Source organism: Dendrobates tinctorius, unplaced genomic scaffold, assembly GCF_039654945.1.
Source record: "Dendrobates tinctorius isolate UK_male_01 unplaced genomic scaffold, ASM3965494v1 ptg000315l, whole genome shotgun sequence".
Taxonomy (NCBI): domain Eukaryota; kingdom Metazoa; phylum Chordata; class Amphibia; order Anura; family Dendrobatidae; genus Dendrobates; species Dendrobates tinctorius.
In genome coordinates this window covers 4,300,211-4,313,730 of record NW_027361982.1, presented here as the reverse complement: position 1 = coordinate 4,313,730, position 13,520 = coordinate 4,300,211, and the positions used below count along the sequence as shown (strand labels likewise).

Here is a 13,520-nt window from a genome sequence, read left to right as displayed (position 1 = left end):
AGCAGTGCCTGGCTTTCTCCACACATACCGCTTAGAATTATCACCAAAAAGATCTATCTTCGTCTCATCAGACCAGAGAATCTTATTTCTCATAGTCTGGGAGTCCTTCATGTGTTTTTAGCAAACTGTATGGGGATTTCATATGTCTTGCACTGAGGAGAGGCTTCCGTTGGGCCACTCTACCATTTAGGCCCTATTGGTGGAGGGCTGCAGTGATAGTTGACTTTGTGGCACTTTCTCCCATCTCCCTACTACATCTCTGGAGCTCAGCCACAGTGATCTTGGGGTTCTTCTTTAACTCTCTCACGAAGGCTCTTCTCCCATGATTGCTCAGTTTGGCTGGAAGGCCGGGTCTAGGAAGACTTCTGGTGGTCCCAAACTTCTTCCATTTAAGGATTATGGAGGCCACTGCGATCTTCAGAATCTTGAGTACTGCAGAAATTATTTTGTAACCTTGGCCAGATCTGTGCCTTGCCACAATTCTGTCTCTTAGCTCCTTGGCCAGTTCCTTTGATCTCATGATTCTCATTTGATCTTACATGCACTATGAGCTGTGAGGTCTTATATAGACAGGTGTGTGCCTTTCCAAATTAAGTCCTATCAGTTTAATTAAACACAGCTGGACTCCAATGAAGGAGTAGAACCATCTGTCACACCGACTCTGCATCCTCACCCGGCCACCACTCCCACGCCGCAGCCCCCCGCCGCCCGACATCCACGGAGGTCACCTCTGACAGGCTCGCGGCCAGCGGCGTCTATGCATACAATGCGCATGCGCCATAGGCCGCGGCCGCGCCTCCCTCCTGCTTCTTCTGCTCCAGCTATGCCCTGACCCGGAGGCACCTCCCTGACCAATGGCAGACCAGACAGGGGCATTTCAGGCCACTTCCCCCTGAGGGAGGCGCCTGATCGTTGTGTTTCCTAGCACACTGGGCCTCGCTTCATCGTGTGCTCTCTGCAGTCCTGCAGTCCCATTCTCGTCTGCTCCCAGCAGCAGCCTCTCAGTCCTGCTATCCGTGTTCCCTGCTGTATTCCGCAGTCTTGCCTCCGGTGCTCCCTCCATCCTTCTCCAGTCCTGCCTGCGGTGTTCCATCCTGCTCCAGTCCTTCCGTCCTACTCCAGTCCTGCCTCCGGTGTTCCTGTTCCATCCTGCTCCTGTCCTTCCGTCCTACTCCAGTCCTGCCACCGGTGTTCCTGTTCCATCCTGCTCCAGTCCTGCCGTCCTACTCCAGTCCTGCCTCCAGTGTTCCTGTTCCATCCTGCTCCAGTCCTCCCGTCCTACTCCAGTCCTGCCTCCGGTGTTCCTGTTCCATCCTGCTCCAGTTCTGCCGTCCTACTCCAGGCCTACCTCCGGTGTTCCTGTTACTTCCTGCTCCAGTCCTTCCGTCCTACTCCAGTCCTGCCTCTGGTGTTCCAGTTCCATCCTGCTCCAGTCCTTCTGCCCTCCTCTAATCCTGTCTCCTGTGTTCCTGCTCCAGCCATCCCTCTACGTTCCAGTCTACTGTCTTACTCCATTCCTGTCTCCTGTGTTCCAGCTCTGTCCTGTCATCTACACTTCAGTCCCTCCACGTTCCAGTCTACAGTCCTACTCCTCTCCTGTCTCCTGTGTTCCAGCTCTATCCTGTCATCTACACTTCAGTCCCACAGTCCTACTCCAGTCCATCCTGAGCTGCCCCTCTCGGTAAAGGGTACCATGGTACTCGAACCCCTGGGCTTGCTCCTAACGGTCCCTGTATAGGGGTCGGTTCCACCTGGCAGCTCGCCCAGGGCCCCTTGGTGCCATGGCCCAGAGGGTCCACTCCTGGAGATTCCGGCTTCAGACCAGCCACGCTAACACCATCTCAAGGAAGATCACAAGGAAATGGACAGCATGTGACTTAAATATGAGTGTCTGAGCAAAGGGTCTGAATACTTATGACCATGTGATATTTTGTTTTTTTTTCTTTTTTAATAAATTGGGAAAAATTTCTACATTCTTGTTTTTTCCGTCAAGATGGGGTGCAGAGTGTACATTAATGAGAAAAAAATGAACTATTTTGAATTTACCAAATGGCTACAATAAAACAAAGAGTGAAAAATGTAAAGGGGTCTGAATACTTTCTGTACCCACTGTATATCAGCATCTAAGTGCCAACATCGGGAGGTGGGCTCAGGAAGCAGCTGATCTGCATTGTTTCCTTATCTCTCATAGAAGTGAACTTGGAAACAAGGATCAGTCAGGGGAGACATATTGGAAGCATGAAGCAAATAACATTTTTATTTTCTAATCACTAATTATCATGTCACTTTTCTAACTTTATTTCAGAATCCATCTTCTTTGACCCTCTCACAGCTTACGCTGGTCTCATCGTCTCTCCGGACGGACGTCACATCTCAACCATTAAAACTGTTCAAAATGTCCCCCAAAACATCAAAAGGTTTGACACTGAGCCCTGTGTCCTTGGTCAGACTTCTTTCCAACATGGGACTCATTACTGGGAGACAGAAATCCATGAGAAAACTGGAAAGTTTTGGTCTCTTGGGGTGGCTGTTGATACCGTGAGGCGGACAGGAGGGCAAAGAGAGTGTCCGGAAAATGGGATATGGGCAATCAGAGGAACAGTGGATGGTTACTATGCTCTTTCCACCCCTCCAGAGCCTATTATTTTACGTTCTCGTACACTGAGACCACAAATACCTGGTTTACTTAATGACCAAGGAACACATGAACCTGAAAGGCTAAAGAGAGTTGGGACACTTTTAGACTATGAGAATGGAAGGATTTCATTTTATGATGTGGACACATTTGAGCCCCTCTATACTTTCCAAGCACAATTTCCACACCCTGTGTTACCATTTTATTATGTTGGTCCAGGAATCTCATTTCTCACTGTTGAACGGGAGTCCGTGGACTTTAGGTTAGTTAGTACTGGTCTCAAATCCATTAGTGGAGAACCCCTTGAAGGCTGATGTCAATAGCAGTAACCTTCTTCTTGGTGGCCCTGAAGAACCATGGGTTCCTTCCGAATATTTCCACAAATTCTTCACTGCTTCAGTATGGATATTCTTGAGTCAAGAAATTGAGAGGTCAACTTCAATTGTTTTCGATGTCTCATGCCTTCAAATGAATCCCGCTGGATTTTGTAGAACATTTTATATAGCTAAACTAATATTTAAAGGATCTCGGAAAAGATTGGAACCAAAAGAAATTAGAGTTGGCAAATTGTTTTAGAAGCATTTTTTTTAACTTTTTTTACCCAGGTAAAATGGACTAAGTACGGACCATGACATCAGTAATCTGTGCTCACTCCACATTGAGTGCTCTTATCTACTGCGTCAACATGCACAGGAAGCAGTGAGATAAGGTGCCAGAACAAATGGAGCAATATATTTAATGTATGTCACCATTATAACTTACGGTACATCCCCTACATTATTCCCTGGACTCCTTCCACCAGGGCTGGTCAGTAGGTTCAGCAGACTGACAGTAACACTAAACATTATGTAATATTACCTTACCTTTTCTTTAAATTTCAGTCCATGGATGTAAAGATTGGGCAGCATGGTGGCTCAGTGGTAAGCATTGCAGCGCTGTGGTCCTGGGTTCAAATGTCACCAAGGAAAACATCTGGAAGGAGTTTGTATGTTCTCCCCATCTTTGCAAGAGTTTTCTCTGGGTTCTCCGGTTTCCTCCCACACTCCAAAGACATACTGATAGGGAATTTAGATTGTGAGCCCCAGTGGGGACAGTTCCAATAATCTTTGTAAAGCGCTGTGGAATATAAGTGAGTAAAATAAATAAATAAAGATTAATGTTTCTATTCACTGAAAGCAAACAGAAGGAATTTATTTAATTCCCTTCCTGACCAGCGATTTTCAAGTCAACTTTTCTTATTTAGATAGCCATATGAGGGCTTGTTTTTTGCAGAACGACTTGTAGGTTTTAATTTCACCATTTGGTGTATTGAAAAACGAGTAAAAGCAATCCAAATGTGGTGAAACTGCAAATATTTTTTATTTTTTTTTTTACAACAGTTATTGTTCTGTATATTTGACCTGGTGATATTATTCACCAGATCAGTGTGATAACGGCGATACCAAACTTGTATTGTTTTTTTTTTCATTTAAGTGATGAAAAAGAATTTAGAAAATTGTAAAAAAATATCTGTTTTTGTCGCCACTGTCCAAGACCCATATTGCTTGCAGTTGGTGGCGCTGTGTGAGAACCTGTTTTTAACGGAGGAAGCTGCCATTTTTATTGATACAATTTTGGATATGTATGACATTTTGATTGCATTTTTTGGCAAAAATACAATTTCGACATTTTACATTTTTCTCTTTTTAACATAAACTGGACTTTTATGGACACAGCCACAGCCACATTAAATATGTTTATTTTTTACTTCTTTATTTTGAATGTGGGAAAAGTAGGGTAATTCGAGTCTTTATATGTTTTTCATTTTTTTATATTTTTAGAAACTATTTTCTTTACTTTCTTTGTTTAAGTCCCACTTTTACTTTATACTTTTAGAGCACAGTATTACAGTGTATAGAAAAATTGCAGTTCTCTTGTGAAGCTCAGCCTGTGGCTTGGCTTTATGGGAGGACCAAAATGGTAGTTACAACATGGTAACCTAGGTTTACTGCGAGTCACACTTAGTATTTGAGAGCTGGCACATGTGCACTGGCAATAAATTAGTGATTTAAATGACTTTTAAATGGCTGTCAGAGATGGACAGGGGCATATAAATTGCTAAACTACAGTGATTAGAGCAAGCTCTGGTTGCTGCAGACACTGGCTGTGTTACATATTGCATTTTATGGTGCAGGCTCAGTTCCTGAGCCCGCTATTTATAGTATACTAGCTGAAGAGCCCGGCCTGCCCGGGCATAATAACTAACTGTGGTTAGTTATAGCAAATTATAATTATCCTCCATCCCATATGCCCGTGCCCATATACCCATCATACATATCCACGATCCCATATGCCCGTGCCCATATACCCATCATACATATCCACGATCCCATAGGCCCGTGCCCATATACCCATCATACATATCCTCCATCCCATAGTCCCATGCCCATATACCCATCATACATATTCTCCATCCCATAGTCCCATGCCCGTATACCCATCATACATATTCTCCATCCCATAGTCCCATGCCCATATACCCATCATACATATTCTCCATCCCATAGTCCCATGCCTATATACCCATCATACATATTCGCCATCCCATAGTCAAGTGCCCATATACCCATCACACATCCTTCATCTCATAGTCCCATGCCCATATACTCATCATACATATCCTCCATCCCATAGTCCCGTGCCCATATACCCATCATACATATCCGCCATCCCATAGTCCCGTGCCCATATACCCGTTATACATATCCTCCATCCCATAGTCCAATGCGCATATACCCATCACACATCCTCCATCCCATAGTCCCGTGCCCATATACATATCCGCCATCCCATAGTCCCGTGCCCATATACCCATCACACATCCTCCATCCCATAGGCCCGTGCCCATATACCCATCATACATATCCTCCATCCCATAGTGCCGTGCCCATATACCCATCATACATATCCGCCATCCCATAGTCGAGTGTCCATATACCCATCACACATCCTTCATCTCATAGTCCCATGCCCATATACCCATCATACATATCCTCCATCCCATAGTCCGTGCCCATATACCCATCTTACATATCCGCCATCCCAGTCCCGTGCCCATATACCCATCATACATATCCTCCATCCCATAGTCCCATGCCCATATACCCATCATACATATCCTCCATCCCATAGTCCCGTGCCCATATACCCATCTTACATATCCTCCATCCCATAGTCCCATGCCCATATACCCATCATACATATCCTCCATCCCATAAGCCCGTGCCCATATACCCATCATACATATCCACCATCCCATAGTCCCGTGCCCATATACCCATCACACATCCTTCATCTCATAGTCCCATGCCCATATACCCATCATACATATCCTCCATCCCATAGTCCGTGCCCATATACCCATCTTACATATCCGCCATCCCAGTCCCGTGCCCATATACCCATCATACATATCCTCCATCCCATAGTCCCATGCCCATATACCCATCATACATATCCTCCATCCCATAGTCCCGTGCCCATATACCCATCTTACATATCCTCCATCCCATAGTCCCATGCCCATATACCCATCATACATATCCTCCATCCCATAAGCCCGTGCCCATATACCCATCATACATATCCACCATCCCATAGTCCCGTGCCCATATACCCATCACACATCCTTCATCTCATAGTCCCATGCCCATATACCCATCATACATATCCTCCATCCCATAGTCCCATGCCCATATACCCATCATACATATCCTCCATCCCATAGCCCCGTGCCCATATACCCATCATACATATCCTCCATCCCATAGTCCTGTGCCCATATACCCATCACACATCCTCCATCCCATATTCCCGTGCCAATATACATATCCGCCATCCCATAGTCCCGTGCCCATATACCCGTCATACATATCCTCCATCCCATAGTCCAGTGCCCATATACCCATCACACATCCTCCATCCCATAGTCAACCATTATGACATCATAATGAGCGGCGGCGGGGCTTGCAAGCTATGATGACATCAGCGTCACCATGGCAACCATTATGACATCATAATGAGGGGCGGGTCTTGACACGCACACACTTTTTCCCCAGTATGTAGATAGGGGCAAAATTGTTTGGTGAATTGGAACGCGCGGGGTTAAAATTTAGCCTCACAACACAGCTTAGGACGCTCTCGGGGTCCAGACGTGTGACTGTGCCAAATTTTGTGGCTGTAGCTGCGACGGTGCGGATGCCTATCCCGGACATACACACACACACACACACACACACATACACACTTTGAGCTTTATATATTAGATGGGAGCATTGCATAGTACATACTTTTACATCCTATGAGGAGAAGGGGTTAAACACCCCAAAACATTTTTGTCCTCATTGCATCATCCACCAACTTTTCACACAATTCCTCTTTAAATAGATGCAGGACCGCTATGGAGGGGCCGATGGTGCCAGAGCTAATTATTCTGCAAGGAATGAAGGACTATGTTGGTGTTAGCTGGAACAGGGAGGGTTTTGTATTTTTCTTATTTGGCTTCATGACCCACAATAAAGAAATAAAATAGTTGGTTCTGTTGTGATCCACCGGTTCTACAAATATTTGGAGAAAAAAATGGAGCCAAAACAATTCTTCCCATTTAAAATTCTGATTGTGTGCAGAAAGAAAGCTTGTTTTTCAGAGCAGATATTGATCCGGCGTTATGACCGACAGCCGTCCATGAGGTTTCACCAGAGACTCCTGATCAATCACTGAAGATTGGTATTGATCTTTTGAGGTGGATTATAATTGGAGCATTTCGGGTCAAAGCTCCTGGTTCAGATCTGCTCTGTGCAATCTTGCAAATACAAGGATGACCTTGACAAAAGATGAAAGGTAAGTTCTTGCACAGATGGTGTTATTACTGTTTTATTGCCTTGACTTGGGACATGCTGTGTGCAAAAAACGATTCACAGGTGGGACAAGTGGGAACAGGCATGAAAAATGGAGGAAATAATGCTGAAACAATTAGGAAAGGGAGTAAAAAGTCAAGTAGATAAAAAAACAACAATAAATAACAACTACAGTATTACTAGTGGTACTTCCTGCTGACCAAATATATTTGCTATATATAACTGATTCTATTCATCAGTTATATCTATATCATATTCAAATTTAATATCTAATATCAATTTTTTAATATTTCAACAAAGTGTATTTTTTATGTTGAACTTATTTCTTTTTCCCTCTTTTTTCCAGGTCATAAATATGTACATTATTTTCTTTTCTTGGCATAAATGCCACTATTCTTCTACTTCCAGCATTGCGTTGCTTTTGTTTCTGAGCCTCTCATTTCCTGAGATATGACCTCCATCATCCCTTTGTAAAAATCTAGTCTTGTTAGTTTTGTATTATTGTAGTTATATTCTTGTACATAGGAGACGTATGATAGTAGTTATATTCTTGTACATAGGGGGCAGTATTATAGTAGTTATATTCTTGTACATAGGAGACGTATGATAGTAGTTATATTCTTGTACATAGGAGACGTATGATAGTAGTTATATTCTTGTACATAGGGGGCAGTATTATAGTAGTTATATTCTTGTACATAGGGGGCAGTATTATAGTAGTTATATTCTTGTACATAGAAGCAGTATTATAGTAGCTATATTCTTGTACATAGGAGCAGTATTATAGTAGCTATATTCTTGTACATAGGAGAAGTATTATAGTAGTTATATTCTTGTACATAGGAGCAGTATTATAGTAGTTATATTCTTGTACATAGGGAGCAGTATTATAGTAGTTATATTCTTGTACATAGGAGCAGTATTATAGTAGTTATACTCTTGTACATAGGGGGCAGTATTATGGTAGTTATATTCTTGTACATAGGAGCAGTATTATAGTAGTTATACTCTTGTACATAGGGGGCAGTATTATCGTAGTTATATTCTTGTACATAGGGAGCAGTATTATAGTAGCTATATTCTTGTACATAGGAGAAGTATTATAGTAGTTATATTCTTGTACATAGGAGCAGTATTATTGTAGTTATACTCTTGTACATAGGGGGCAGTATTATAGTAGTTATATTCTTGTACATAGGGAGCAGTATTATAGTAGTTATATTCTTGTACATAGGAGCAGTATTATAATAGTTATATTCTTGTACATAGGAGCAGTATTATAGTAGTTATATTCTTGTACATAGGAGCAGTATTATAGTAGTTATATTCTTGTACATAGGAGCAGTATTATAGTAGTTATATTCTTGTACATAGGAGCAGTATTATAGTAGTTATATTCTTGTACATAGGGAGCAGTATTATAATAGTTATATTCTTGTACATAGAATCAATATTATAGTAGTTATGTTCTTGTACATAGGAGCAGTATTATAGTAGTTATACTCTTGTACATAGGGGGCAGTATTATAGTAGTTATATTCTTGTACTTAGGGAGCAGTATTATAGTAGTTATATTCTTGTACATAGGGAGCAGTATTATAGTAGCTATATTCTTGTACATAGCAGTATTATAGTAGTTATATTCTTGTACATAGAAGCAGTATTATAGTAGCTATATTCTTGTACATAGGAGCAGTATTATAGTAGTTATATTCTTGTACAAATGGAGCAGTATTATAGTAGCTATATTCTTGTACATAGAAGTATTACAGTAGTTATATTCTTGTACATAGGAGCAGTATTATAGTAGTTATACTCTTGTACATAGGGGGCAGTATTATAGTAGTTATATTCTTGTACATAGGAGCAGTATTATAGTAGTTATATTCTTGTACATAGTGAGCAGTATTATAGTAGCTATATTCTTGTACATAGAAGTATTATAGTAGTTATATTCTTGTACATAGGAGCAGTATTATAGTAGTTATACTCTTGTACATAGGGGGCAGTATTATAGTAGTTATATTCTTGTACATAGGGGCAGTATTATAGTAGTTATATTCTTGTACATAGGAGAAGTATGATAGTAGTTATATTCTTGTACATAGGGGGCAGTATTATAGTAGTTATATTCTTGTACATAGGAGCAGTATTATAGTAGTTATATTCTTGTACATAGGGAGCAGTATTATAGTAGTTATATTCTTGTACATAGGGAGCAGTATTATAGTAGTTATATTCTTGTACATAGAACCAATATTATAGTAGTTATGTTCTTGTACATAGGAGCAGTATTATAGTAGTTATATTCTTGTACATAGTGAGCAGTATTATAGTAGCTATATTCTTGTACATAGAAGTATTATAGTAGTTATATTCTTGTACATGGGAGCAGTATTATAGTAGTTATACTCTTGTACATAGGGGGCAGTATTATAGTAGTTATATTCTTGTACATAGGGGCAGTATTATAGTAGTTATATTCTTGTACATAGGAGACGTATGATAGTAGTTATATTCTTGTACATAGGGGCAGTATTATAGTAGTTATATTCTTGTACATAGGAGCAGTATTATAGTAGTTATATTCTTGTACATAGGGGGCAGTATTATAGTAGTTATATTCTTGTACATAGGGAGCAGTGTTATAGTAGTTATATTCTTGTACATAGGGAGCAGTATTATAGTAGCTATATTCTTGCACATAGGAGAAGTATTATAGTAGTTATATTCTTGTACATAGGAGCAGTATTATAGTAGTTATACTCTTGTACATAGGGGGCAGTATTCTAGTAGTTATATTCTTGTACATAGGGAGCAGTATTATAGTAGCTATATTCTTGTACATAGGAGAAGTATTATAGTAGTTATATTCTTGTACATAGGAGCAGTATTATTGTAGTTATACTCTTGTACATAGGGGGCAGTATTATAGTAGTTATATTCTTGTACATAGGGAGCAGTATTATAGTAGTTATATTCTTGTACATAGGAGCAGTATTATAGTAGTTATACTCTTGTACATAGGGGGCAGTATTATAGTAGTTATATTCTTGTACATAGGAGCAGTATTATAGTAGTTATACTCTTGTACATAGGGGGCAGTATTATAGTAGTTATATTCTTGTACATAGGGAGTAGTATTATAGTAGCTATATTCTTGTACATAGGAGAAGTATTATAGTAGTTATATTCTTGTACATAGGAGCAGTATTATTGTAGTTATACTCTTGTACATAGGGGGCAGTATTATAGTAGTTATATTCTTGTACATAGGGAGCAGTATTATTGTAGTTATATTCTTGTACATAGGAGCAGTATTATAGTAGTTATATTCTTGTACATAGGAGCAGTATTATAGTAGTTATATTCTTGTACATAGTGGACAGTATTATAGTAGTTATATGCTTGTACATAGGGGCAGTATTATAGTAGTCATATTCTTGTACATAGGAGCAGTATTATAGTAGTTATAGTCTTGTACATAGGGGCAGTATTATAGTAGTTATATTCTTGTACATTGGGGCAGTATTATTCTTGTACATAGCAGTATTATAGTAGTTATATTCTTGTACATAGGAGCAGTATTATAGTAGTTATATTCTTGTACATAGGGGAAGTATTATAGTAGTTATATTCTTGTACATAGGATTAGTATTATAGTAGTTATATTCTTGTACATAAGAGCGGTATTATTGTAGTTATATTCTTGTACATAGGAGCAATATTATACAGTAGTAGTTATATTCTTGTACATAGAGGGCAGTATTATTGTACTTATATTCTTGTACATAGGGGGCAGTATTATAGTGGTTATATTCTTGTACATAGGGGCAGTATTATAGTAGTTATATTCTTCTACATGGTGTAGTGCGAATATAAAAATGGCTATTTTTGAGTCCATATTGAAATATACAGAATGCATTCAGACCATGACAGAGCTGCATTTCTGGTCAAACAGTTACAGACCGAGACAATGACGTAATCTCTGTCTGTGGTGGGTTTATCAGTCCATTAGCTAGCTGCATTTCTGATGTGACAGACAATGCTCCCAAGTGACACAATCTTGAGAATGGTTGTTTCACAAATAGTTCTAAGTTTCTATGTTTGTCATTGTAAAATATTAAGGTTTATTTAACCTCTGTCTGTGGTAGTTTTATCTAAATCCATTGTGGCTTTTATATTCTTAGGGTTTACGACCCATTGTCTGATGATGCCATGTTGTCTGTTTCATCCGACCTTGTAGGCTGGCCACTGGAAGGGTTGGGTGAAACAAGTTACACATAAGTATGATTTATTATTTAATGCCAGAGAAACATGACTTAGACAGAAGCACAACTTGGATACCTGTACACATGTAGTGTTGACACCTGCATAATTGGGGACGCCCACACAGTGTTGTGAATCTTCCAGGGGTTCTTTGTCTTGGTGTTGCTTCTCTGATATTCCAGACGGATGATGTTTAAAAGCCTCTTGGTGATTGATGATGTGAGTATACTGTATATAGTTAATCTTTATATGTACTTAATCATTAGATGTATTTAATCTTTATATGTACTTAACCTTTGTATCTTAAAATATGCAAAAGTGTACGCAATCATACTATTTAATCATACAATTCCTTTAATTTTGTACTTTGTAATAAAATTGCATTATATCGCAAGTAGTATCCTTCTTTAAAGCAGTATCCGAACCTTAGTGTTAAAAACTTGGCAATACACATGGGGCAGTATTATAGTAGGTATATTCTTGTAAATGGGGAAGTATTACAGTAGTTATATTCTTGAACATTGGGGCAGTATTATAGTAGTTATATTCTTGTACATGGGGTCAGTATTATAGCAGTAATATTCTTGTACATAGGGAGCAGTATTATAGTAGTTATATTCTTGTACATAGGAGCCGTATTATAGTAGTTATATTCTTGTACATAGGAGGCAGTATTATAGTAGTTATATTCTTGTACATAGAGGCAGTATTATAGTAGTTGTATTATTGTACATAGGGAGCATTATTATAGTAGTTATATTCTTGTACATAGGGGCAGTATTATAGTAGTTATATTCTTGTACAAAGGGGGCAGTATTATAGTAGTTATATTTTTGTACATAGGGGCAGTATTATAGTAGTTATATTCTTGTACAAAGGGGGCAGTATTATAGTAGTTATATTCTTGTACATAGGAGCAGTATTATAGTAGTTATATTCTTGTACATAGGAGGCAGTAATAATAAATTATGATAATAAATTTTATTTCTATAGCGCCGACATATTCCGCAGCACTTTATATTTCAGAGGGGACTTGTACAGACAATAGACATTACAGCATAACAATAATCACATAGATTATAACAAATACGAGGAATGAGGGCCCTGCTCGCAAGCTTACAATCTATGAGGAAAGAGGTAGACACGAAGGTGGGTGGTAACAATTGCACTGATTGTTTGGATAAGCCATAATGTTATGTGTGTAACTGTACAGACACAGAGGGCTGATAGACTCATAAAGCATGTGGGAACATGATACGGGGAAGCTGGTTATGGTAAAACTTTGGCCTACCGCCTCAACACATTAACCTAACTATCCCTGTGTGGCACAGTCCAATCTGAATAAATGCATTTTCAGGGCACACTTAAAATTGTAGGGATTGGGGACTAATCATATTGACCTGGGAAGTGCATGCCAAAGAATTGGCGCAGCACCTGTAAAGTCTTGGAGACGGGAGTGGGAGGTTCTGATTATTGAGGATGCTAACCTCAGGTCATCAGCAGAACGGAGGGCACGGGTAGGGTGGTAGACTGAAACGAGGGAGGAGATGTAGGGTGGTGCTGAGCCATGAAGAGCTTTGTAGGTGAGGTTAATAAGTTTGTACTGGATTCTGGAGTGGATGGGTAGCCAGTGTAAGGACTGGCACAAGGTAGAGGCATCAGTGTAACGATTGGCGAGGAATATGATCCTGGCTGCAGCATTCAAGACAGATTGGAGGGGG

At 39.9% G+C, this 13,520-nt stretch overlaps 1 protein-coding gene across 1 annotated transcript in view; it reads left to right on the top strand.

Moving 5' to 3' along the window:
- Positions 1 to 3,792, top strand: part of LOC141073832 (butyrophilin subfamily 1 member A1-like) — a 79,097-nt gene extending 75,305 nt beyond the window's left edge. The window contains exon 8 of the mRNA XM_073561298.1: positions 2,306 to 3,792. Within this exon, the coding sequence (XP_073417399.1) occupies positions 2,306 to 2,949 (644 nt within the window). The 3' untranslated portion in view covers positions 2,950 to 3,792. The remainder of the gene's footprint in view (positions 1 to 2,305) is intronic.
- Positions 3,793 to 13,520: the final 9,728 nt, after the last annotated feature.